At 36.4% G+C, this 27148-nt stretch overlaps 3 protein-coding genes and 1 long non-coding RNA gene across 4 annotated transcripts; 2 read left to right on the top strand and 2 right to left on the bottom strand.

The window, feature by feature from the left end:
• The first annotated feature begins 1925 nt into the window (after positions 1-1925).
• Positions 1926-15951, top strand: LOC148070943 (uncharacterized). The gene is made up of 27 exons (XM_087800817.1): positions 1926-2142; positions 5096-5239; positions 5984-6757; positions 6821-6972; positions 11708-11892; positions 11955-12022; positions 12103-12164; positions 12232-12348; positions 12431-12535; positions 12830-12933; positions 12998-13115; positions 13199-13269; positions 13338-13419; positions 13481-13543; positions 13607-13669; positions 13736-13798; positions 13858-13971; positions 14055-14165; positions 14239-14331; positions 14434-14508; positions 14578-14664; positions 14733-14858; positions 15063-15116; positions 15185-15256; positions 15335-15442; positions 15513-15578; positions 15784-15951. Exons 1-27 carry the CDS (start codon positions 1926-1928, stop codon positions 15919-15921), a joined length of 3432 nt encoding a protein of 1143 aa, XP_087656943.1. The 3' UTR covers positions 15922-15951.
• Positions 15952-16079: 128 nt separating this feature from the next.
• On the bottom strand, positions 16080-17359 carry LOC148070942 (uncharacterized). Its single transcript, XR_015712909.1, has 3 exons — positions 17280-17359; positions 16437-17093; positions 16080-16340 (listed from the first exon to the last, which is right to left on the bottom strand). It is a non-coding gene; the product is annotated as an uncharacterized LOC148070942 (long non-coding RNA).
• A 151-nt stretch (positions 17360-17510) lies between these two features.
• Positions 17511-23039, bottom strand: slc5a8l (solute carrier family 5 member 8, like). Its single transcript, XM_087800725.1, has 15 exons — positions 22686-23039; positions 22104-22169; positions 21859-21910; positions 21640-21707; positions 21345-21499; positions 21059-21199; positions 20860-20989; positions 20692-20780; positions 20407-20519; positions 20173-20240; positions 19994-20080; positions 19765-19928; positions 18136-18245; positions 17989-18071; positions 17511-17908 (listed from the first exon to the last, which is right to left on the bottom strand). The coding sequence occupies exons 1-15, from the start codon at positions 23037-23039 to the stop codon at positions 17804-17806; spliced, it is 1785 nt and encodes a 594-aa protein (XP_087656851.1). The 3' UTR covers positions 17511-17803.
• Positions 18301-26234, top strand: tshba (thyroid stimulating hormone subunit beta a). Its single transcript, XM_087800726.1, has 5 exons — positions 18301-18414; positions 20697-20768; positions 24567-24634; positions 24727-24920; positions 25817-26234. The coding sequence occupies exons 4-5, from the start codon at positions 24747-24749 to the stop codon at positions 26087-26089; spliced, it is 447 nt and encodes a 148-aa protein (XP_087656852.1). The 5' UTR covers positions 18301-18414; positions 20697-20768; positions 24567-24634; positions 24727-24746; the 3' UTR covers positions 26090-26234.
• Positions 26235-27148: the final 914 nt, after the last annotated feature.

The raw sequence follows: 27148 nt of genomic DNA, 5'->3' as shown, positions 1-27148 counted from the left end.
CACGCACACTGGACCAGAGAACTATTGAGCTGAGAGAATCCTACCAGAATCACCGTCAAATCGATGATTCTTCATAGTGTAAACAATACAGCACAAAGTTTTCTCGCCTCGGTATTCATCAGGACTTCTGAAGTGAGACAGTGGGAGGTCAAGGAAGCATACAGGGTGAAATTTAAAAGGCATTGAAACACCATCTTCACATCCTACTTGGTGAACCCTGGTGAGGAGTTCATTCTGCTTCAACAAAGAACCTTTTTGCTCAATATAACAAAAAGGTTGAAATCTATTATACAAGTATTCATGAGTTTAATTATGAAAATGGCAATTGGAAAATACAAAAGAGGATTTTTCATAATGAATCATGGACCGGTTCTGCGTGATTTCTATTAAAACTGTTCATAGGTTTTAATATACTAAGGTCAATTGAAATTGACTCCAAGAAAAATTAGAAAAGCTAGATGTTGAAGAACCTCTGTTTCAATCTCTAGTATAGCGATATTAGATTTAGATTAATAAAAAGTTCTCAACAAAGTGCAGAATGAAGAAAGTGACAAAATTCTGTTGACTAAAGTCTCATTTCTGCTAGAGCGCCTACCAGTGTCCACTAACCGCTAGTAACCGTTGTTCAAGTTGCATGATTAATAGCATGTGAAAAGTAGCGTGTTATAGTCTGAAAATAAGATTTATTTTTTTTAATGTCAAGCAGCTTTTTGTGAAACGATTGAAATGGAATTCATACAATGAAGTAGTATAAGAAACGCGCTGTCGCTAAGAACGGTACTGGAGAAAGTCACTCTGGGAATATTTCAATCCGTCACTGAAAGAGCCGCTCAGTGATGTTTAAGTCTCATAAGGGGCGCGAGATAGTTCTCCAACATGGATGAGAGCTTTGCTGACATGCCCATGCTGTCTTCCACAAACTCCACCAGGTTCAGCAGACGTCCAGTTTTTTATCAGTTCATCCTCTCCCCCCTTGTCAAGTGTCATTTCCAAATCTTTTATATTAAATATTAACAGGAAAGAGACACATGGATTACCTACTGCAATATGTAATACAGATTAGCTGTGTTTGGTTTTGAATAGTTGCTTGATTTTTGGCGATCTTTAGAAAAAATCCCCCAAATTAGGGGAACATTTTCCAAGATACTGTTCTGTTTTTACTGAACAATTTGTAAAGTTTTATGAAATAAAAGTTAATTATTTGTGATAAAAAGGACAATAAATTGAAGTTAATTTTAAATAAGTTAATGTTTAATAAGACAAAGTATAAAACATTATAGAAGCCAATCTCTGTGAAGGCATGATTAACAAATTTTACATAGTTTAAAAATTTAATTTAATTTATTTGTAATCCTAATTTAGGTTGCAGGTCTCAATCTTACAGCACAACTAGATAATATTTTGTGAACTGATATGTTGGTTGTCGCTTGAGCTTTGAGACCAAACCAAAAGTGACTCTACCCCAAAAGCAGGCAATTTTACGTTTAGTTGAAACACATCGATGATATCAACAGAAAACACTGAAAATATTACTCAATAAGGACATCCTTCTCCATCACCCATTGAAAAAAGTCTAATTGGTAAAAACGTTTACACTTAGTATAGTACTTCAATTGAGTTTTGTGTAATTGTTTAATTGTTTATTACAATAAATCATTTGTTGGCTGCCGTGGTTAAAAAGTACCATTATAATGAACTCAAAAACTCAAAATATATACTCGAGATACATAATATGTTCTATAAATAATATAGAAATAATAAATAATATATATATTATATGTTCTATAGATGCATCATTTGAGTTGTTTAAAAAATCAATTGAGACTTTAAAAGCACTAAACTAAAAAAACACAATAATCTTTTTTCCTTCTATTACAGACCCTCCGAAAATCCTTCTGAAATAGAAACAAGTTCTATCAGACACTATGGCACCTGCCGTTGGAGGTCCCGTCGGCTACACCCCGCCTGAAGGAGGATGGGGATGGATGGTGGTGATGGGCGCCTTCATCTCCATCGGCTTTTCCTACGCATTCCCTAAGTCCATCACGGTCTTCTTCAAAGAGATTGAGGTGATCTTCAATGTGACCAGCAGCCAAGTCTCTTGGATCTCCTCCATCATGCTCGCAGTTACTTACGGCGGAGGTGAGAATTAGAAGCTTATATCAGTGATAAGATGCTTATATGTGGTATTGTGCAACTGTAAGACTCTTAGGATGTATGTTTGTTTGTCCTTGGAGAGTGGTGTTGCTTCTCCAGCTAACAATTTCCTGTGACAACAGAACAGTTGGATGTGACTGAAGCATTGTGTAGAGCAACATTATCTGTCTCCAGAGCACATAAATGGGTTTTAGTCTTGTGTACAACTGCCAGTTTCCCCCCAGTGTTTCAAGAGCGACGACCACTGGGGTTTTTTTGTTTGTCAACCAGAAGCTGTGATGTTGTACTTTCTGGCCAAGCAGGTGATGATAAGACTATTTATGATATTCATCCAAGAGAGGAAGTGGTTCAAAGGAGCTTGTCTGGTCCCTCAAGACCGTCTGCTCTGAAATCAAAACACTGCAGTTTCGCTTTACGCTAATGTGTCATAAACCAGTGAAGTGATGACACAAGCAACTTTGGCAACTTCACACAACTTTATAAAAAACTTTTTGCAACCTTTCAAGGGTTTAGAAGTAGGATGCTTTCTCTTTTCTGATTCAGGTATTTTTAATCCTCGATACCTTAATTTGGAGTTCATGGAATTTAATAATTTATCCATCTCTGAACCCATTGTGTTATCTCAGGGACCTCCTTGGCTTCAGGATATATATTTGCAATGGTGGAGGACGTTCACTTTGACCCAGAGACAACCCAAGGGATACCAAAAACACATTTGTTTTTGTGCCTTCGGGTCACCTTGACCCTGAGAAAACACAGGAGATGGGAGGCGAGTCCATTTAATTACACTTCCGTTTATGATAACTACATAATTTAAAACTGAGAGAGCCTCCAACTCATGCCTCATGTATCATGAAAAGTAAATGCCATGGACCACTTATTCATGCTCACATTTATTAATATTGTATCTCAAAATGTGACGCATGCCTCTACCAAGAAGGATATTTTTCATTATACTAACACAGCAAGAAAAAGAAAGAAAATCAACAAAACTTTCATGATTATGGAAGGAATTGTGTGGGCTTGTGGCAAAAACTCTTAAAGCTCTTGTTTTTTGGCATCAATTTCAACAGCGAGGGCTTGCAGAGTGGACCTCTTGAGTTATTTCTTCTTTGACTTAAGAAGCCTCCAGAAAAGAGAAAAGAAAAACTAACAAGAGCCTTTCTCTTTAGGTAAGCATATTCAATCGTGAGCTCTGGCACAGGGGTCGGAGACGTTTTAGTTTTCACGACAATTTTATTGAATATTGTTTTGATTGTTTAAGCGCTTTGTGACCCTGGTCTGGAAAAGAGCTCTATAAATATAAATTACTTACTTACTTTCTTACTTTTCTAAAGTGCTGCTCGAACAGAGCCTGCCGAGATAGCTGGTATCAGCAATTTACAAGTGAATGATGAGACATTTTTAAATACAATACAGAAAACCATCTAAACAATATCAAATATATTTTCCTCAACTTTCACTAATATATAAAAGAAAAATGTCATGTATTTGCTGTCAGACAGATGTATAAACTAAATGAACCCTAGAATTATAATAATATTAATATTACATCATTATTTTAATATGTCGATTGTTCACAGGGTCGATCATTTTTAAACCAAGAATATTTAGACGCATTGAAAATTACATCCTGCCATTAAGAGAAATATCCTGTATAATAAAATAAATAAAATTGAAATATATGTATAACCCTGGTCTGGTAATAGATCACTTTTTCTAGTTGGAGAAAATTACAAGTGCACATTTTATTTAAATTAGCAAATGTTATAGAAAGAAAATATTAGAAGGGAGAACTGGTGTTATTTATTATTTTCTAAATCAGTACACAGTGAATATATGACTTTAAGATCGTTAAAGTGAAAGTGACACTTAAAGAAAGTGAGTGGTGTTTGTATGTAATCTTACAATGGATATTGTAACTGAATTTAAAGTAGCTTAAGCATAACTGCTTTGCCGGATTGTGTTCCAAAGTCACCAGAGATGTCTATCGAGCCAACAAGGGCTGTGTAAATATACACTGATTAAAGCATGAAATGTCTGTCAGGGCTGAGACAGCAGAGTATCGATTGTTAAACATTCCGGGCACATCAGCCGGAGTTCATTAAAAATCTAGTGTTGTGTGCATCGTGTACTCCTCCAATTCTGGATCCATTACGTTCATAATATTCTACATTACTTTGTCTTCAACCTTTTCATCCAGAGCAGCTCTCTCAACAAGGAGGAAGGAAAGAACTCATTGTTAAAGTGGAGACGGGCTGCATTACAATTTAGAAACCTTTTGTCTTGCATCGTGCTGGCAAATGAGTCTGGACAACCCCTAAACAAAATCTGTCAGTTTCTATTTAGGCGTGTTGGGTAATGCCGGGATTTGGCAGGGAGGCAGAAGTGTCTTCCACATGCATCTTCATACTCTTTCAGACCGGCTGTTGTGTCTGTGAGATGGAGGTTTTTTTAATGCGAGCTGCCGTTTCATTTCCAGTTAATTCATTATTTAAGAAATTGCTCCTTTGAATTGATGGACACGTGCTGATTAATCCGGTTTCTGTTGCGACCTGTGCTACGGAGCATATTTAAACTAGACCTCGAAGGGAAAAACAGAAGTTGGTATTTTTTAATTTAGACAGACCACTTTGATGTGCCTCATATTTAAAATGCATTTATAAACTGGGAAAACATGTTAACTATTTGCAAATGATAGGAACCTCCATCAAATAAATAGTTTGTTACTAGCATATGTGTTTGTGCCTGACAGTTCACATCATTAATTGTTAGAGAACATATCTACTGCACTGCAGCACTGACTAAAATGATTGCAGGACTTTGGACCGGCAGTCGCAACACTGTAGCACTAGCGGCCTCTAGTGTTAAGTCATATGCATAGCAGCTTCATTCAAATCTACACAACTAACGAATTTTAATTCCTATGGATTTACAGGTCCTATCAGTAGTATCCTGGTGAACAAATATGGCAGCCGTCCTGTGATGATGGCAGGAGGCTGTTTAGCTGGATGTGGCCTCATTGCGGCTTCATTCTGCAACTCTGTGCAGGAGTTGTACTTTTGCATCGGAGTAATTGGAGGTGAGTCATTGTTTTGTCAGGATTAAATTGAACAAATGTGCACATCTACATGAAAATAATTAAGAATTTTCATATGCAATGCGTGACAAAAATATAGGACCATCCATTTTTAGAGGATACATTTTTTTTTTCAGTAGCTAAATAAAAAATCAAGTATATTTTTGTGGTTATGTTCTTCACCTACCTGGATTTAGTTGGCTCTCTAAAAAGGTCTGGTTTGATGGTTAAAGATACAATTATAGTTGCATTAACTGAGAGTTAATATTCCATGAGATCTTTACTGTGAGGGATATTTGAATATTATATATTCTGATTTTATGTGTTCATAAATATAGTGTTATTATATATATTTTATAATAGTAATAATGTCTATTTATATATTATTGTTATTATTATTATTATTATTATTATTATTATTATAGTGTTATTATATATATTTTCAGACATTTGTTTCTGTGAAGAACCCACATTTATTTGGATTTTTCTTTTTTTTTTATCAGTGTTTTTGTTTACTCCCTGACATTTTGGTGAATAACTTGGAAAGGGTTATTTGGTTACGTCCAGAAAACAATTTTAAAAATGTATCCGTTTAGGCACTCATGCGATTGTAACACCTTTTCTGACCCCGACCCCCATCAGAGAAGGGAAAGGTTGCGCGACCCTCACAGGACAAAGTTTGGGGACCCCTAATAAGAGAATACACATTAATACAGCAAATGACTAATTGTTATTGTTTTATTTTAGGTTTGGGATTATCCTTCAATCTGAATCCTGCCCTCACCATGATTGGGAAGTATTTCTACAACAAACGACCAATTGCGAACGGAATCGCCATGGCTGGAAGTCCGGTCTTCCTCTCCACCCTGGCCCCTATGAACACGTGGTTCTACGATAAGTTCGGCTGGAGAGGTAGCTTCCTCATCCTGGGCGGCTTGCTCTTGAACTGCTGCGTCGCCGGGGCCCTGATGCGGCCCATAGGACCAAAACCCAAACCCGCCGAGAAGACCGTGGGGAGGAGGAGTGCGACTCAGATCATTAACACTTTCATCGACCTTTCTTTGTTCAAACATCGGGGATTTTTGCTCTACATCAGCGGCAACATCGTCATGTTTTTCGGCCTCTTCGCGCCGCTGGTGTTCCTGAGTAACTTCGCCAAAAGCAAAGACATCCCCAAAGAAAAAGCCGCTTTCTTACTGTCGATCCTCGCCTTCGTCGACATGGTCGCTCGTCCCTCCATGGGCATGGTCGCGAACACCAAGTGGGTCAGACCTAGAGTTCAGTACTTTTTCGCGGCAGCCGTGCTCTACAACGGCGTGTGCCACATTTTCGCCCCATTATCCGTCGACTACAAAGGATTCGTCATCTACGCCATGTTCTTTGGCTTCGCTTTCGGTTGGCTGAGCTCCGTGCTGTTTGAGACGCTAATGGACCTGGTGGGAGCCCAGCGTTTCTCAAGTGCGGTCGGGCTGGTAACCATCATCGAGTGCGGGCCTGTGTTGCTGGGACCACCTTTGCTAGGTAACTACACTTGTCTAGTACAATGTAAAATGAGGTAAAATACATCTTTTGTTGTCTCCACAGGGAAGTTCAAGGACGTGTATCACGATTACAAATACACGTACCAAGGCTGTGGGATTCTTCTCATCGTCTCCAGCTTCTTTCTCTTCCTCGGAATGGGGCTCAACTACCGACTGCTAAACAAAGAGAAAAAAGAAGAGGAGAGAAGAGCCAGAGTCGGGGTCAGAGATCAAAGGTCCGCTGCTTCAAAGGGCATTTCAGCCAGCAGGACCACAGAGGATGCTGTCTAACATATCTTTGTCAGTTCATGCAAACACAAGGGTTTTTTATTTTGCTTCTTTTGTTAGTAGTGCCACAATATCGATAACTACTACCTATATTCTAACTTGCACTGATATTTATCAACATTCACAAAAGTGTCACCTAAACTGTTGTGCTCCTTTTATTGTATTATCCATCTTTGCGTTGTTCTTTTTAAAAAGAAAAGTTGTATTCTTGATTTGTATTATTTAGCAAAAATCTTTTTATTTGTGTTTGTTTTGTGCTTTGATTCATAGTTACATTAAACGGCAATTCAAATCCCAGGCTTGTAATGACATCATTAACTTCAATGTTGTCTGATTTAATTGCAAGAATACAATTTAAAAATGAACTCTTGTTGATGACGAGGCCATAAAATGAGTGTCTAAATGAGGATTTGATTCCATGTCGTGCTGCCGCCTCGCGTCTGCTGATGTATTAATATTGACTGATGTGGGGGCGACAAGTTGAGACTCATCATGAAAGTCCTCATTGTGTGAACTAGCCTAATGGAAAAATACTGTATGTCGGGTCAAATGTAACGCTAGCAAATAAACCATCTTGTGAAAAAAAAAAGTGTTTTATCTCATGCTTCTAAAGTGTTTTATTTATTACACCATTTGAAAATATTTGATATAATAGTATTACATAAAACTGCTTGCTGTATTTTACTATATAACTTAACTAATGTTTTTATTTGTTCAGGCTTTTCCTTGATTTTCTGGAACTCCTGTTGTATAATCAGTTTTATCTTGATCTTTAAAGTATATAATTTATTGAATATTGTTTTGATTGTTTAAGCGCTTTGTGACCCTGGTCTGGAAAAGCGCTATACAAATAAAAATTACTTACTATTAACCATTTTTAAGAGTACAGGACATGTTTGTTTGTTTTTTGATCACACAAAATGAAATGATATTTCACAGATTGTAAAAATAATTAATCATTAGAAAATTATATAAATAACTGCATTATTTATTATTTATTTATTTTACTATTTTAACGAATAAACAGATGTAAAAAAAAAATGTTTGTTGTGTTAAAGTATAGGTGCATTTCGCTATTTTAACAACTTTTATTAGGCATTTCTGCTGTGGACACATTTATTCATATACTGGAAAGGCGATGGAAACTTACAGATATGTTGTTTTTTATTAACATTATAAGTTATCCAGGCGTCAGTGCGAGTGTAGGTTTCACTTGATCAAACTGTACAGTCATCGTTAGCTAAACGTTGTCGCTTCGCTAATTAGCCGAATTAGCTTCGCTAGTTAGCTTCCGCAGCATTACCTGCACTTTTGCCCTGAAAGGTAGGAGCTGACCAGTACATGTCTGTTACTTTGTTAAGCCCTAGTTAATACTTGACCTTAGTTAAGTCATTTATTAGCCAGTTTTTGTTTCTTTTTTTTACAGGTCGTGCATAAAGTCGAGGTTCAACAGCTATCTTGAGAATGAACTGCTGAATTGTAGTAGTGTAAGCTAACTCTGCCACTCTTTTAACGAATTTATGAAAGGACATATAATTATTTTTAACGTTCTTATCTTTTTATATTTTACAATTAACGTGGTCAAAACTGTTTTTTATATTAACGGAAATATTCGACTTATGTAAAATTAAAGCTAAAGCTAATGGTTGTTTAGCTAGCACTCGTAATACATGTAGCATAACTTAAGTGTCTTATTTGATAAAACAGACATTAGTTGTTGTAGTTTTTTTTTTTTTTTTTAAGTTGTGTTGTTTTGTCATTTCAGGATGGACAAAGAGCGAAGCTTCAACTTCAAGTTATTTGTTCCTCCTAGGTTAACTAGCGGACCTGTATCTTCAGTGATACCACAAGAGACCAAAGAGAAATACGGTGACTTCATGAACAAGTCCACGCCTCAGCAGCAGGTGTGTTTAAACAAACATAGCTTCAACGTGTGTTTAAACACAAGCTCAAGCCTCTCATCTGTATCAGTCAGACTCGAGCCAGATTTGAAAGAAAGTATTTGTAGGACAGTTATAACGCCTGCCATGGAGCATGTTTAAAACAACGTTTTCATTGGGGTGTCTAAGAAGGTTAAGATCAGAAATTAGTATATGTTGGACATATGTGCAGAGAAAGAAGAGGCGTGAGATGTTGAGGGTAGAAGTGTCAGACAATAGTTTGAAATGAAGGTAAAGGGGAAGAGGAAGAAAACCATTAAGGTTAGACAAGGATGACAAGGGTACCTTACTTGTATATAATAAATTGTAATCTCTAAAATGCACATTTATGATAAATAACAAAATGGCATATCTTCTATTCCTGTATAGAGCTGTACTAAAGTCTTTGAAACAAGTACAAGTATGCCGTATCCAAGTTCTAGTGTTGTTGCACCAGCTAAACCAAACAGAAAAGGTAGGTATAATTGAGAGATGCTGTTAAAAATCAAATGAAACAAGGATTTTTTTTGTCAAGCTATTAGTTTGTATTTTTTGAAGATTACAACAAGAGGAAAGTAGCACCCTTGCAACAAGATGAGGTAAAGAACAACTGTTTTTGTAAAGAAAACAAAGGTTTTTTTTCTTGCAATATGTAATGTAATCCAACACATACATATATACTTCTTTGCTACAGAACTACAAACCAGGACAGCTCTACTGCACACTTTTGGACGAGGTTGAGAAAATGAAATGCTGGAAAGTTAAAGTGGACTTTGAAGTTGTGCAAAAGGAAGCAAAACTTAAAGAGAACAAACGAATAATTGAAACTCAACGCAAAGCCATACAAGAGCTGCAGGTGCTTTACTCCTCTCATGTGTGTTTGCTGAAGTCTGTTTATTGAAGCTTTTTGTTCTCAGGGAAATACAGAGTGAGGCATCTGTGTCTATTTACAGGGAATATGTTTGTGTTTTCTTTGCAGTTTGGAAATGAAAGCTTAAGCATCAAGCTTGAAGAGCAGATTAGTGAAAATGAGGATTTAAGGAACAAGTGAGCTTTTGTGTACACATACTTTACAGGTACTGCAAAAATAGTCATCATTTAGTTTCATTGATCTACTTTTTCTCTTTTCCTTCAGAAACAATGCAACTCGTAACCTGTGTAATATATTGAAAGACACCTTTGAGCGCTCAGCAGAAAAAATGCATCTGTGTAAGTATGATGAAAAAGAATATTGATTAGAGAGACTACATTTAATCTGTGTGAATTTATTTCTTTAGTTGAATCTGAGCGAGAGGAAACACATCAACTTTTTATAGAAAACAGCGAAACTATTCAGGTGAAAGTCTATTAGTGAAGATGTAAACATGTGGTTTTAACTTTAGAAAGTCTTTCTTTAGAAAATGATTGAAGGATTTAAAAGCCTCAGCCTTCAGGTAGAAGCAGATCAACATGAGATGATGAAAGGTAATGGTAGAATATGGAAAGAGATTCAGTGATATTTATATGAAGCATAAAACAATTTCTTGTATAAAAAAAAAACCTCAGTCAAAGATGGCTTGCTGCAATTTGTGAACCTGAAAGAAAAATATCATCAACAATACACCCTCAAGGAAGAAGAGGTGAGAGAAAAATACGTTATTACTGTGAAGTAAAAATGAATCACATATCTTAAACTACTTGATTGTACACACTTTGCCAGGTGGCAACATTTCAACAGCTGCTCCAAGAAAAGGAAAATGAATATAAGAAGTCTGTACATGACCTAGAGGAGTCTCAAGATCGCTGCAGACAACTTCAAGACTCAACAAGTAATTGCAATATTTTTTTTGTTTTTTAAACACTGTCATTTAGTCAATTTGAGGGATACAAACCTGAATGTTTTGTAGATGAACAAAAGGAAAACCTGAAGATCTTAAAAACTGAGCAAGAATCAATTCTGAGAAAACTTGCTGCTGCACAGCATGACTGTGCTGAATCCAAGGTCAGTGAATGATTAAACCAAACCTTGATGTCAATCATCCTTATATTCCATTATTTTACTACCAGTTTCTTCTACGGTCTCAGAAAAAAAGTTTAAGATTTTAGGTGTCAAAATCTATTGGAAAAAACAAATGTTTGTTTCTCACAAAACTGACCTAGCTTCCCTATGGACAGCCAAACTCCCTCATAGTTGTTTTGTTCAGAAAGTTTTCAATGCTGTGTGCTCTTATTCAAAAGGTTTCCATAAAGATATAAAGATCAAGTTATTATTATTGTAATTTCATAGATTTGTTTAACATTGATGAATGTTTAATAGCCTAAAATTAGTCACGTCACACTGCTCTTAATTGATTTTATTTTTTTGGTAATGTTATACTGTTTGTGCGGTTTAAAGTGTTTTGCGTCAAGATTAATTTATGTTGTAATAATGTATGATTTTTTGCAATGTGCAAAAAATGTCACAAATGAAAATAATCTGTTTGGTAAATGTTTTATTTAAATATTTATAAAGATTAAACATTTTCAGTGCAAAACGTTTTTAGTATGGGGACACCACTGTAAGAAAGAGAAAACGAAATGGCAGCAGATGGCGCTATTTTCTTTATGTTTCACACGACAGTTTGAACTTGAGACATAAAATAACTTGAAATTGATGATTTGACATCTGTGGTTATCATACAACATCAGCTCTTGTACGGTCTATTGTATTCTTTGTGTTTATTAATTTAACTTCACTTCTGTCAAAATTGTTCTTCTTTTGAAAGACAAGCATGCAAGCCATTCAAACAAAGCTTGAAGAAAGTAAAGCAGAGTATGAAACGATTATCCAGGAAAAAGACCTACATCTTCAAAAATTGTCACAAGATAAAACTCAAATAGCTGATAAGCTGGAGAGGAGCTGCAATACTGTTCAGGAACTTCAAAAATCACTTGATTTAGAAAAGCAGCGGTAAAATACTATTGAAAAATATCTTAACAATTTGTATTCATACTAACATTGTGTCATTTTAGTGTTGCGCAACAAGAGAATCTAATTATAGAAACAAATGAGAAACTTGAACAGAAAAATGCTGTTTTGGGTGAGTCTTTGAGTCCTTGTGAAGTATTATTATGTGGCATTAACAAATAAAAAAGTAATACAATTTTGTTTTCTTCTCAGGAGAAACCTTGGAGAAGATTGAAAAAGAAAATGAAAAGATTAAACATCTGGACGAGGAGCTGGTATTTTATGAAATTTTTACATTTTTTAAATTTTGTAATTCTACCTACAAATGTTTTTTTTTCTTAGGAGAAAAAATCAAATAGCTTTGAAATCCTAAAGGATGAAATGAATGTTCTTCAAGGCAAAATGAATGAGTTGAATTCAAATCTTTCATCTAAAACCAAAGAAGCACAATTAGCTATAGTAAGAGAGCAGATTCTTCTGATTGGAATATACAAGTTAATTATACATAACATTAACCTTTTTTTGTTTTCTTCTTTGTTAGAGTAAAGCTCAGTGCGCAGTCACAGAGAATGAGTTGCTCAGAAAATCTTTGAAAGCTGCAGAGAAAGCAGAAGAAGATCTGATACAGAAATGCAAGCTAACTGAGGTACTCAAAATCAATTAATAAATCAAAATATTTTCCAAATAAGATTGAATTGATTGAAAATTACTGTAAGTAACATTGTGTTTTACAATGTTGTATTTTAACATGCTGAAAATCCTCCCTCAAATGCTTTTATTTTAAAGGTAAGTCCTTGTAAAAAATTATAATGATAATTCAATGTTGGCAACAAAAAAGAAGCCATATATAATTACAGAAAACTCTTGCATATATTTAAAAGCTGAGGAAATATAATATTGTTTTAATCTTCCACTTTTTGGGATGTTTATCCATACCTAGCTTGAGGTACAGGAGCTGGAAGAACTATTGCGTGAAAATAAAAAGAAAGCCGAGGAACATACCCACCAGTTGGCTCTACAGAAGGAAGCCTACAGACACCTGCAGTGAGTAAATCATTATCATTCGAGTATTGTCTCCAAATGACTGTTTTACGCTTATTATTTTCAGAGAAGACTATGAAGCTCTTTCTTGCAACTTTAAAAAGCTTGAATCTGAAAAGAAAGTTGTTGAAGAGCAGTTTGAGAATGGTTCTTGTACCTCAAAAGCTATTCAGGATAAAATGAAGGTATGAGACATGATTTAAAATAACAAATGTTTTGTTTCCATTTCCAATACAAGAAATTAAAAATACATATATTTTAATTTAAGGTAAGCGAGGAAAGCTCATTGAAGCTAAGGAAAGAAATTAAAATGCTGGAAGATGAAAACAAACTTTTGAGGTGAGTTATTTTGAATGAGAACACAGCTGGATGCTTTTACACAGTATTACATTGTTTTGGTTGTATAGGGAGGAAGTTGATCAAACCAAAGCAAAAATTCAGGAACATTTTAAAGACGTTAATATGTTCCAAAAGAGATTTGACAAAAAAGTAAGTATACATTACATTTTTTTTCAATTAATAAATAATTATACCATGACAAATATTTTAGTGTGATCACTGGCACAAGGAACTGACAAAAAAAGAGAAAGCGATGAAAGCCATGGAAACAAAGGTAACAAATAAATCAAGGGTCAGAATCTACATCCATTTTACTAAAAGCATGTGTTTTATTTAGGTGGGCAGTCTCAAGAGAAAATGGGAGATTAAATTTGGATCCCTCCGTGGATTACAAAAAGAGGTTTGTTTTATCTTAAACAAAAATTAGAAGTTGCACTTTGTGACCGATACTGTAATTATGTTTTAGAATAATGTGCTGAAGAAAGAAATAGAAGCAGTGACCATGAAATCGGCTCATTTGGAAAACCAGGTACTGGAAAGTTTTGGGAATATGCTTTGCTTGGAGGTGTTGACGTATTTTGTAAAAAGATTAAAGCTGTCCAAGAGGAGTCTGAGAAAATGGAAAATCAAATTGAGGAAAACAAAACACTGGAGAAGGACCTGGAATATAAATCAGCTTTTGTAGAAGAGCTTGAGAATGAGGTGAATCATTTGTGATGAGATACTCACTAAACTGCTAAATGTACAGTAGAAAATGCTTAAAAGTTAATGTTTATATTTTAAAGTTACACAAGCTGAGGGAAGCTGCAGAAGAGGCTATCAAAAACAAGGAGGATGCAGAACTCAAGTGTCAACACAAAACAGCAGATATGGTTGCTGTCATGGAGAAGCATAAGGAAAGTCTTCAGCCAATAACAGCTCACTTGGTTGTTTTATTTATAAAATATATATATTTTTTTTATTCAACAGAATCACTATGTGAAGATGGTCGAAGAAAAGGAGGCAGAGCTTGAAGAAATCCGAAAAAAAGAATTGGAATTTGAAACCCAGAGGAGAACATTGGTATGGTCCTTAATATTTATTTGTGCACTTAAATGTTATTTACCGGTGCTAAAATACAGTGTATTTGATAATGAAGTTTTCGTTGAATTTCAATGGAAACAGATTAAAGACACAAAGAAGCAAAAAGCTGAAATTGATGAGCTGAAAAAAAAGCTAGCGGTAGAAATAAAAGAGAAGGTAATCTTCATCTAACTGCAAGTTTCATTTTCGAACTTTTAAATATTAAAGGAATTTCTATGGTTTTAGGAAAACCTGGAGAAGGAGATGAGCAACTTGAAGAAGGAAGAATCTTCAGCAAAATCCATTTATCTTTCAAGAACAGAAAAAAATCCGGTATACATTTTTTTATTAACTTTTATATCGTATGCTTTATTAAGAACCCCCTTTATTGAAAATCCCAGGTATTTGACTTCATCCAAAAACAAGGACAGTGTTCTGAAACTCCAAAAAGCTATTTGAAGAGTCTTAATACTGATGTATATAAGAGAGCTGGACATAAAACGGAAAATGCACCTTTCAAAAAGACTGTGAGTGGAAGTTTCTTCTATTTTATACCTAACGACTTATTAATTCTAGAAAAAAGAAAAGAATTCGACCTTTTTGTAGTACTCACATACATCATTCTGAACTTTCATTCCGTACACTTAAGATTAATAATCTTGTAAACCTCAAAAATCGCTATTCTCCAGCAATTGTTTACTTATTTTATGTGACTATGTTTTGGATCATAGGAATCAGACACTGCATCCTTAAGAAGTTCACGTACAACCACGACAACGCACAAGGTACTTCTTTATTTTATGCGATTCAATTAAATGAGCTTTGTTGTGTTAAGATTAACATTATATATAAGGGTTTTCAAAAAGAGACCCCAAAATCCACAAGCAGTGGCCAAGGAAGTGTTGGTGGAGTATCAAAGATAAAAGTAAGTCATACAGTGTTATCTTTGTAAACGTACATTTTTATTTGAATATATGTATTGCTGAAATTTAATATTTTTCAGACTTACAGAGTAAGAACTCCTCCATCTACTGAAAAGGAAACGGGATGGTCCAGAAGTTTCGTTAACTTGGATCCCAAGTCTGACAGCTCTGACAAAACTGATGTTTTGGTGAGTTTCTTAGGTTTGTTAGATATTTTTGGGTGCTTTAGCAGGTTTTAAAACAATGTTTTTTTTATAGTTTGTTCCAAATCAACCCAAGCAAAGAACTTACATCCCAAGCAACAAAATCAACACTAGGAAGTTGGTAAGTTTAATACCGGAATTGAAATAACAAAGGTATTATCTAGTCTGTTGTACATACTGTGAGTCATGACTTTGTTATTGCAAAATATGCAGATAGGAAAAATAAAAAGGATCACATGGAAAATATTTCATAAGATGAAGTCATAACACATGTCACGGACTGAGTGACCTCCTAATAATATAAGCTGTTTTGTTTTATTTCCCAGACTCTAAGCCCCAGCTCTCTCAAGTCTCCTGGAAACTCCCTGAAGTTAGCTGCCATGAAGAGGATGAGAGATGCTGGTTGGACTACTGTAACTGGTTTTGGCAAGAAAAAGAAAAACAATGAAGCAATATTTGCATAGATGGTTAACAATTCAGGTCAGATCGTTCACATCTCAGTTGCTACAGCATATTTATTAAGAATAAGACAGTAGCTGGTGGTGGTTCTATATGTTGTCATTTAAATGTCTTCCGTTAGTGTTCGACAAATGTTCTAACAGAATTCTGTGGAAAAATGTAGTTCTTTCACATTTTCCTTCTTTCATTTATTGTTAGCATGGGAAGTGGTTACAAAAAAGTCTTCCAGGATTATCTAAATATGTATCATCCAGTAGTGGGTAGTGAATCCCTGAAGTATGTTCGGTATGTTCATCTCAATCGAGGAGCTCAAGGTGAAATAAAGATTGGTTTGTGAGGAATGTTGGCACATCGTCATTTGTCATGTTGCCGTCATAAAGTCCCCCAGATATTACAAGGGTGTCCTCGTCTGTTAGGTAGGAATCTGTTAAATTAAACAAAAAGGTATTCAACATGAAATTATTTCAAGAAATAGTTACCAGGTTTACAGGGTATGAATTATACTTTTAAAAGTACTTACCAATATTCTCTGTGTGGATCATAGGTTGGTGTAAGTACTGGGCTTTGTGTTTGCATTTGTGAATCAGGAAGAAAGCCACACCCACGATACAAGTTCCAAGTACAACGCTGAAGATTATAGTCGTGTTTCTTTCTGAAATGCTTAGTCCTAAACCTGTTGGTGAAGACACCTAAAGTCACACATTGTAATGTGATAAGATTCATCGATTCATTCATTAATTCTGAACTTATGTAGCTGATACTCATCTTTCTTAGTTCCTTCCCTGGAGTTGGACGTGGTGGAGGAACTGAGTTGAACATCAGACGTACTTCTTGAGTTCTGGGTCTGTGTATCATTCCTAGCTACTGATGTCACCATCAGTGTAGTTTTTGTTGCAGTAGTGACAACATTTGTTGTTTTAAAGTACTCAGTTGAAAGGTCATTTGTCATTGTAGTCTTAGTGACTGAATCACTTTCAGCGGCTGTACTGGTGAATGGAGATGTTGTCTCGGTCGTGTCTGTAGCAATTGTCTGCTTAGATGATGAAGTTGTTGGTTCTAGATTTACTCTTGACATCGCATTTGTGTTTGTCAGATTGTCGTTTTTTGTGTGTGCCAAAGAAAAGCAGAGAACCAGCAAGAAATGACGCACAATCTTTACAGCCATGATGCTTCTTTGCTGGGAAACAGAAGTAAAATATAAAAACATGATGAAAAAGGATTCAAGAAAATGTTTCCACTTGTTAAAGAAAAATACATAATTGAATACAAGACTGATTTGTGGGAAGAAAATGACTTTATATTACACAGGGTGTGCGATTTGATAAAAAACAAAACAAGTTATAGTTATTTTTAGTGTACATACCGCAGAAGTCAAAAATCCATTCGATTACGCCTTAGTACCAAGTTTCTGTGACTCCTGACAACCAGGAACCATGAGAGAAGTAATAACCTGCTAGCATGATAATAAATGAGGGCAGGGCAGTGCTGTGTAAACTTCCTCCATTGTTTGTTGCTTAGTAACAAAGACGATTAACACACAGGTCAAAGGTCGATCTCTTTGTCCATTTAATATACATTCATACTTGCTGTGTTCACAAAGCAAAGAGAGTCAAGTGTTTTAATACAAAGTGTGTGTTTAATTAAAAGTGCACAGATTTTATACATAAATAACATTCATTAATAAAAACAAACATCTTAAATTCATAAAGTGGTTACACAGTTTAACATTTAGTAGTAGCACAATACAAAGTAGTGCTTATAACGGTTGTTTTTATTTTTATTTTTATTTTTCAGACAAATAATACTCACCGAGTAAATCCTCTAAGTCAATATTATTTTGTGAAAACACAATACAAAACATTTCAGTGAAAACCTGCTGTATCACCTCTAGAATTTGGTCATTTTCTCAATATGGTTATTTATTTTCTTAGTCCTCAGAGTTTCATCAGGCATGTAGATATCTAATGGGTCTTTCTCTGTGATGTCTACATTCTGTTGAAAAGTAAACATACATATTATTGAATGCAGAAGTACAACATTTCTTTGAGTCTTATAAGGAAATATATGTTTACCCTTGATTTGCCACAGTTGAAAATAATCAAGTCTCTTTTCTGAACAAACAGACTGGAGCTCAGCTTTTCTTGTTTACATCCACCTGCAAAAAAAATATTGTTCATTTTGTATTCCCTTAAATACATCATTATGTTGATGCATCTTACCTGTCATGCTGCTCACTACTAAGCCAACAATTATAGTGGTCAGTGTACCCAGCACGGCGAAGTAGAGGTAAGACAGGGAGTACCAGGAGTCTGCCAAAGGTGGTCTATACCTGAAATTCATGCACGATATCTTAGAAATCCTTCCCTAGTGTGTTTTGCCTTGATTTCTGTTATTGTTTCTTGTATTCTATATAGGGGGAAGATATCAGATGTATTTGATCAAATGGCTGAAGTCTGGTGAGGGGATGTGCACATGGACTATAGGAAAACATTCTATTGGTAAGTCTGATCATTAAATTAAAATGTTTACTAATTAAAGAATAGTCTGTTGATAATCTATCAAATTGATAATCCTGATGCAAAGTTTATTTTTTTACTGCCACTGTACACCTCCCGGCTTTCTTCTTGAATTTTATTATCTGGTTTCACATGAATGCTTTACTGCACAGTCAACTTGAGGTTTAGTATCGTGTTGATTTGCCACACAACAATATGTCTCAATGTTGATCTCACTAGGGTTTGTGTGTCGAAAGAGTTTCTAGAATGTAAAAAATAGCTGTTGTAAGGGCTAAAAGAAGGCCAAAATTATTGGAGCACTTGCGACTTTTAAAAATGCATTTAGACATCGATACTGTTTCCTCCTTTAGCCATTTCCAAGCCAGTTTTTGCATTCACGTGCAGCCTCTAATCCAGGGGTCGGGAACCTTTTTGACTCAGAGAGCCATGAAAGCAAAATATTTGGAAATTTATTTCAGTGAGAGCCATATAAATAATATTCAGATGTAAGAATCTGTGCTTGACACGAATTCAAGCCCTTTTCCTTTGTTCATCAAAATCAACAAAGAATTCAGACGGGTTCATCCCTTTCCATGCCTCCATTTCAATATGTCCATCATATTTAAATGAAGCACAAGACTAAAATTTCTCCATTTCTGTGATCATGAAAAAACAAAAACAAATGAAAACATGAATTCAAACTAACAGTTTATATTTGTTAATTTTAAACATGTCTGATATGAATCACACAAGTGGATTAATTAAATTTCAGATGAAGTTTAACGAGAATAAAACTGTTCATCAGTAACTTCACATCATCATCGCTTTGTCTGATCTATTCTGACGTCATTAGAATGTGTGTCTCACCTGTTTAACGTGTTTGTGTTTCTGCGTATTCTTATTACATTCGTGAGATAAAGGTAATTTACAAATAGTCATCATGTGATGGTGTATTAATGCAAGTGTGTTTTAAGGACCGCGATCACAAAAGGAAAACCAGCATTTGTTGCGCTTTCATTGAAACCTGCAGCTTAACTTTGATGGACCTGACGTCATGTTTCTGTGACTCTCGTAGAGAAGAACCTGAAGCGATCAAACGCGCATTATTTTGTTCGATATATTATTTTAAAAAAACAAGCTTATAATTCTATATCGTTTTTCTGAATTGCGTAAAATGACTGTCGCACGTTTTGCTCTTTTTATTCTCGATTCATATGATCTTTTCCGTGCGTTCAGTGGAAGAGACAGGAATCTGCGAGCCAGATGCAATCATCAAAAGAGCCACACCTGGCCCGCGAGCCATAGGTTCCCGACCCCTGCTCTAATCTAATCTCTTAAATACGATAAACTCACTCGTGCTGTGTTGTCATAGGAGCGCGTGTTGTCATTGTGGTGTTGCAACCTGCTGTGGTGACTGGAAGTGGATTGGTCTTATCACTTGTCGGGGGGTAGATCTGAGCGCCAATTCCTACCCACAGGGTTAACACCAGACCTACAATCAGACCACTCAATGCTCCCTGAAATGTAAATAAACCTGACGTGAAATGATGTGTTATTGAAACGCAACGTGTTATATACTCACTATGGAGTTAGATGTCCGGAAAAACATTCCCAGTAGAAAGAGACCGAGAAGTGGCCCACTGATCATGCCAAATATAGATAGAGCTGCCTGGGGACAAGAAACAAAAATGAAGACCCTTGCACTTTTAACACTATAACGCCTGAGGGTGCTATAACGCTATAATGTTGTTATCGTTATACCTGAAGAACACTCCCCATAGCTGAGGCTACCCCAGCCATTCCAATGCACAGACCTCCATAAAACACACCTGAAAATGTTTTTTAATCAGTAACTTACTCATAAAAAACAATGATAGTTACTGTAAAGGAAGAGTTTACTGGCAAGTCTGTCAAAAGAACACTGAGATAAGAACGCTATGAACTATCCCAGCGTTTCCTTTTTATGGTAATGATAAACCAATGCAATTCACTTACTCAGGCCCATGTTCAGGATCATCATCTGTCTTTGTGTCAGATTTTTGAACACAGGATATATAAAGTCCTCGACGGTGACAGCAACAAGGGCATTAATGCTGGAAGACACAGTGCTGCAAAAACACAGTAGCTTCATGGTCCAGATATAAGTTGACTTATGCATAACATAAATCATTTTGAATGCATACAAGGAAGAGGAGTCAAAATGCATTGGTGATAATTATGGATTCAACATAGAGAATGTTGTTTATCCCTCATAAACTTTTTTTTCTCTCCATGACCTACCTCAGTGTTCCACTGTATGCTGCTGCTACAAACAAGCCAGGAATTCCGGGGTAATCCGCCAATATGTCCATCACAAGGTAAGGAAGCAGCTGGTTTTCAAAGACAGTGTATCGTGTTTTTGTTGCATATATTATACACTTCTTGTGGTAATGAGTTTGTCAGTCAAACCTGGTCAGAAGATTTCACATCTCCATTTGTAAATGGATCACAGTCTTTGTAAATGGAGAACATTATGAGTCCCGAAAACACTGCCAGACTCACAGTCGTCCATAGACCCACCATGTTCAGATACAAAGACCTTAGAATAAATAAGAATATTACTTGATGTGAAAATGAAAATATGAACAAAAATTGAGGGGAATCTCACATCTTAGCATGGCCCAGTGTTTTGCAGGAGATGTAGCGCTGCACTTGCGACTGGTTGATGCCATATATAGACGTCCACATTATACTTCCTCCAACCACTATTGTCCAGAAAGAGTGTCGCTTTAGAGGATCTGGGTCAAAACTCGTCAGAAATGGGAAGAAATATGTATTAAATGAGGGTTATTTGTTTTCCTGGCCATGCAACCATGGCCATGAGCCCTGATGAAGCTGGTCAGTTTATCAGTTAAAATTTTAATAATCATCATTACATGTACGACGTCACTTACTCAAACACATCCAGTCGTCCTCCTTCACGGGCATCTTTCCAGACATTACTCAAGCCTCCTTGTAGTACTGCTCCTCTTGCTATAACTGCCACAAAACCTGCCAGCATTGTCACCATTTGCACCACGTCTGTCCAGATCACAGCTTTCAGTCCACCCTGAGAGAGAACATTAGAAGGTGTTTAGAACTCTGTTTGTCTCAGCTATTTAATCTTTGTTTCTGAACCACATATTCAAAGACACTGTACAAGAGACTGTATCATAAAACCTCATCGACCAATCACTAGTGTGTACCAACCAGAGTGCAGTAGATGATGCAGACTGCCCCGGTCGCCACTAGCACTCCCCAAAGATCAAGTCCAGTAACTGAATAGAAATAAGAAGAATATGCAATTATGTATGGTGGAATTAGATCAGCATAAGAAAACATCAAAATAAAAGACACTTTAAACGTAACATGTAGGTCTACAGATCTAAAGAATAACATGGAAAACAGGTGTTTATGTGGTTGACTTACTTTGGTTGAGAGCTAGAGCTGGAGCATAGATGACTAAACCCGTGTAGATGACCTAATGGGAATATCACCATTAGTTGATTACATGGAAACAAAACAAGCTCATAATTCAAATGCATCAACCCTTTTAACTAGATTTCTTCTCCATAAATGTTAAAAAGGGGAGAAAAGACAGATGCTGTTTTCCTTGTCGGGTTCTTTTCATTAGTTGGATGCAACAAACAACAGATCCTTATTTGAAAGCTTACCGTCTGTGCTATGTACATCGATGTTCCGATTATTCGAAGGGGCTTGCTGAAGCGATTCTCCAGGTACTACAGAAGAAGACAAAGAATTATGAGACACCATTTATAATGATTTAAGATTAATTTTGTCCATATTAAATAATAAATACTTCTTTTTAGAACATAATTCTAAACAATTGAGTATCTTTAGCTACTTTCTTGTGCTAAATTATTTGTATGGATGATAAGGGGTTTGTATTAGTGATCGGTTGATACTTTCAGCTTTATAATCTATGACTTTGTACTACTGTATCTACTAATTAAATGAAACCTGAAACTTAAAACCTAAAACTTAGAGTGTCATTTAGTGGCCGTTCAAAATGAAGACACTGTATCACGATGATACGCCATCGGCTGGTTCATCAGGCCTCATCAATTCATCACTAGGTTTTATGTTTGTAAACATTGACTGTGCATTTAAAGAGAGTGAGTGGTCCAGATGTTTAAAAATGTAGTTTGATAAATGTGAAATGATGATTTTTTTTTTCTCTAGATAGATATATAAAACAAATGTAAATTAATCGTTACATTTGTGTAACCTCTGACCTCATAAGCGCTGGTGATCCCCTGTCTGTAGAAGAAGGGCACAAAGATCTCAGCCGTAACTGTTGACATTATGGCGTAGGCGAAGCAAAAAGTCCAGAAGGCTGCTCCAAAGTTGTAGGACTCGGCTGGTGTTCCGATGACCGTGATTCCAGACATGAAGCTGGCAGTGAGTGACATGGCAACAGGGATCGCAGTCATTTGCCGTCCGCCCAACAAGAACTCTGCAGAGCTTGACTCCTTACGTCCTCGTATGGCCTGGAAAAGTCCGATGCCAGCAGACACCAATATCGTCCCAGCGAAAACGACATAGTCCCACACGGAGAAGGTGGCCACGGGGCCACCTGTACCTACCATGGCTCACAGAGTCCAATGACAACTTTCACGATTGACTCAGCACGTTGTTTGAGTCATGAAAAGTGGCTGATGCTGATGATACACAACAAAGAACCTCAGGCTGAAAATATAAGTTCTTGAGACATCCACGGATCCAGCGTCCAGTTTTGAGTCCAGCTTCTGCTCAACTGACGGATAAAAAGACAACTCCTTCACTTCCCTGGGCTGTTTAAACAAACTTGCTCCAATCTGATGCTCTCACTCGATAATAAAGATAATTCTCTAAGTTAATAATCCATCAAGGACGTAAGGTGCTAAAGTTGGTCGTAAAGTGTAAAGAGAGATCACCTGTTGCTCTTTAATCAGACAATGTGGCCTTCTGTGCAGACGGGGTCTTTTAAAAACTCCTGGTTACTCAGTAGGTCGCTTTAGGAATTTCTGTAGGCCTGGCATGTTAGACTACATTATCACTTTTGCAAGTACTCGCTGTAAAACATTAAACTCTTCTTATCATTTGTTGAAGCTAATTTTTATGTTATGTATTTTTTTATTTTTGAAAACCCTTTGGGTAATGACTCTGTTCATTATGTTTAAATGTTTTTGGCACAGTGAGTATTTCAGAAGTTAATGTAAAACGGAAGATACTGTTAATGTTCTATAAAACTGAGTAAGAGAGTCATTAGGAGAATGGCTGGAATGGCAAAACAAACCCTGGAAAAAACAGGAAAGAGTTTTGCTGACTGTCCAGTTCATTCTCTTCTCTTCTTTGTTTTTGTATAATCATTTCTATTTTAATTCAAATTGAATAAGACTGTATTAGTGACATCCCTTTGTTGACAGGCAAGCTTTAAAAATAAGGAAATACTATAATTTTGCTACATTTGGATATATAGTTTATATCCTACCACTCCCACTAAAATAATCCTATGTAGAGTTAATGTCTTAAAAATATGTTGACTCAAAACATCTTTCTTCTGTTTGACTTTGTCCTTAGACGGCAGGGATTACATTGTTTACATGGACTTAACCTGACTCCCACGTGTCTGTTTGTTGGATTAGAAGGCAAAAGAAAGGGGGAATTCCGTAGATGTATGACATTTTAGAGCATATTTTTAATGTTTGATTCAAAACACAAAAAACGCTTCATGATGAAGAAATGCTTAAAGAAAATTTGAACTTTGAATTAACTTCATACGCCATTTAAAAGCTGTCATAAAGCATTGTAACTTTTTTTCTAATGATACAGGCCATACTAGGGGTCGACAATGACACAAATAGGAGGATGTTATATAATTATTTTAAATTCTCTTCTTTTCTGTTTTTTTTTAAATTAGGGATTGGTTGAGTTGACTGTTAAACTGGTTAAACTTTGAAAGGCTTTGAATAACATGTTGTGTAAATTTACACTTGTGTGACACCTAATGGACATTTATGTTACTGCACTTCTTTTAGAGAAGCAGATGTTTTTTATGATTTATGCATAGACTTGACTCTATTGATATTATTAATTCATTCAATTATCCTAATGGGGCTGTTTTTTTCTTTGAGTTGATCTATAAAACAGGTTCACTCGTCAGAGACACAGACTCCTCCGGCCTGTAGACGCACCTTTGTGGGTAAAGAAAGTCTATGCTTATGCCTGAGATTATTTTTGATGAAACCCTGACAATCATGCGACACTAGTAACTTCTACTGTCGTATCCAACAGGCATTAAGCTGTTTACAATCATGAAAAACAACATGGAGTCTGGCGTTTTCACCGGCTGGCTCCTCATTCTGATGTTCAGCCCAACTCTTCCCATGTGTCTGCCGACCCACTTTACGATGTACGCAGAGAAGCCAGAGTGTGAGTTCTGTGTCGCCATCAACACAACGATCTGCATGGGCTTCTGCTTCACAAGGGTAAGGTTTGAATCCGGCTTTGCTGCCTTTCATTGAGGGTCTTTCGTGTTTCGGAAATTGCATTAAATAAGATGGTAACACATGCTCACTCTTTCACAACACATCTCTGGATTCATACAGAGGCCATAGCTTGGTTCTCTAAATAGAAAGTATGTTTGGATTGTATTTTTAAATACTTATCCTGACTCTTACAGTCACGCGTGGTCAGGTTTCCAAGTTCACCTCTGAACCCTAACAGACCTTCAATCCTGGTCAGGGATTGCATACCCAATTTAAAATGTTTGTCATTCTCTGGTTCAGCAGCATTTTAGTTGACATATGTTTCTCAAATCTTTATCCATTTGATTGGTCCTTTTCTGTGTATCGGTCATTTGTGTTGTGTCTCTTTTCCGTTACTTCTGGGAAAGGTTTCCCGAAGCAATCAGTCATTTTCTAAAGCACCCTGTGCCGGTGTCAAAGTTGCTGGTGGCTATTCCAGCTACAGAGAGACCGGGTATACTCTTGACAGGTCACCAGACTCTCACTCACGTGTGTACGCACACTTCACAGTCTTCTGTTGACCTTTGCTTGTTTTTGGACTAAATAGGTAACCTTCACAAGAATTGGAACAACATACATACATACATGTCTAAACCAAAGTTCCCTTGAAGTGGAATTGTACCTTCTGTTACATTTTCTTCATTTTTTTCTTTAAATAAACATACTTTTATTTGATCTAGTCTCTACTTGTGGTTAATAGTTTGTAGAAATTCTCCATTAGATCCAGTAGGATAATCTTTAATGTGGTAAAAAAGAATTGTACCAACAAAAAGTAAAAAGGCTCCAAATGTTTTTAATTGTTTATTTTTTGTTAGAATGAATTGGGCTTTCTCATCCCTTTTGCATTTTTTCTTCAGGACAGCAACGTAAAGGAGCTGCTCGGTCCGAGGTTCCTGATCCAGAGAGGCTGCACTTACGACAAGGTGGAGTACAGAACAGCTATTTTGCCAGGCTGTCCCGCCAACACCAACCCCCTCTTCACCTACCCAGTAGCTCTGAGTTGTCACTGTGGCGCCTGCAAAACCGACACTGAGGAGTGTGCCCACAGATCCCGCAGCAACAGACCAAATTGTTACAAACCAATGAGAGATGCTTTCCCATATCCTCCTAACTACATGACGCCATTCTAATCACTCTGTTTTCACACTTGTGTCCCGTGCTGATTATCTGGACTCACTCTTAAAAATCCCAGAGGTTAAAAAAATGATGCTAGTGTACCTCCGTGTCATTCTGTAAACTTTGCCTCAAGACAATAAAATGCAGATTTATCTTACATGGTGATTTGTCCAACTGTCACCTACAAGAAAGGTTCAAGAGAAATATATACAGTTCAATCTGGTTGCTTTAAATAGCTCTGACTAAGCTGCGCCTGATCATTTAATCACATCCTGTGTCACAGTTGTGTTTGGTGTTCAAACACCAGGCTGTAAACTTCCACTCTCTCAGAGGAGACTATGTTTGCCACCGCTGTGTTCTCCCACAAGTCACATGACGTTGAATCACTGTTTGCGATTGGGAACTGCGACGTTCTACCACATCGGCTTGAAATCAGCTGAGAAGATGAGTCACTCTGTGTTTTAGTTTCTGATTCCAATGGGGAATTTAGGAGGACAGCTGGGGCTTATTTATAGCCAACATGTACAGGGCCAGAATGTATGATGCATATCATCATGGGAAGCTGTGACATTGGCCTTTTTGTCATATGATCTCCTGTTGTGTCAACATTCTTATTCCCATGGACGGACTGATTGTTCCCTACTATCTCCCGCTTTGATAAAAGTCACTGTTTATGAGGTCAGCAGATATTATTTTCCAGCAGTTTTTGTCAGATGGAAAAATATTTGATTTGAAATGGCCTTTTAATGCCAGACAGTCTCTTATGAATGAGCCCTTGATGAGTTGCAGCTCAAACTAAAAGCAAAGTATACAAGAAAAGTACACAAACAGCCTGTACAGTCTAGAGGGAATAAACACCATCCAAGTTGGCTCTGAACACAGAAGTCTACTTGTTGTTAAATGTTTCGGACAAAATAAGTGGAATGTGTTTTTCCGTGTTTTGCTGACGTAAGGAATCATACGTAACACACTTTTTCAATCAGCTATTTCCACTCACTTGAACTTAAAGACATTGTGTAACACTATTATTTTAATTTGTCTAGCTGTGAAAAAGTACATTTTTCCACTGCCGT

Source organism: Callionymus lyra, chromosome 10, assembly GCF_982586985.1.
Source record: "Callionymus lyra chromosome 10, fCalLyr1.hap1.1, whole genome shotgun sequence".
NCBI classification, from domain to species: domain Eukaryota; kingdom Metazoa; phylum Chordata; class Actinopteri; order Syngnathiformes; family Callionymidae; genus Callionymus; species Callionymus lyra.
Note: the sequence above shows the minus strand (reverse complement) of the source record. Positions and strands in the feature narration are given on the sequence as shown.

Coding starts and splice junctions, on each gene's coding strand:
- slc5a8l (XM_087800725.1), bottom strand. CDS start 23,039: ATGGTAGGTACAGGTGGCCCCGTGGCCACCTTCTCCGTGTGGGACTAT. Junction 21,500..21,639: donor GCATCATCTACTGCACTCTG/GTTGGTACACAC, acceptor GTTCTCTCTCAG/GGTGGACTGAAAGCTGTGAT. Junction 20,081..20,172: donor CTATGGGGAGTGTTCTTCAG/GTATAACGATAA, acceptor TCTTGTCCCCAG/GCAGCTCTATCTATATTTGG.
- tshba (XM_087800726.1), top strand. CDS start 24,747: ATGAAAAACAACATGGAGTCTGGCGTTTTCACCGGCTGGCTCCTCATT. Junction 24,921..25,816: donor TGGGCTTCTGCTTCACAAGG/GTAAGGTTTGAA, acceptor TTTTTTCTTCAG/GACAGCAACGTAAAGGAGCT.
- LOC148070943 (XM_087800817.1), top strand. CDS start 1,926: ATGGCACCTGCCGTTGGAGGTCCCGTCGGCTACACCCCGCCTGAAGGA. Junction 14,509..14,577: donor CGGTAGAAATAAAAGAGAAG/GTAATCTTCATC, acceptor CTATGGTTTTAG/GAAAACCTGGAGAAGGAGAT. Junction 15,257..15,334: donor GTGGAGTATCAAAGATAAAA/GTAAGTCATACA, acceptor AATATTTTTCAG/ACTTACAGAGTAAGAACTCC.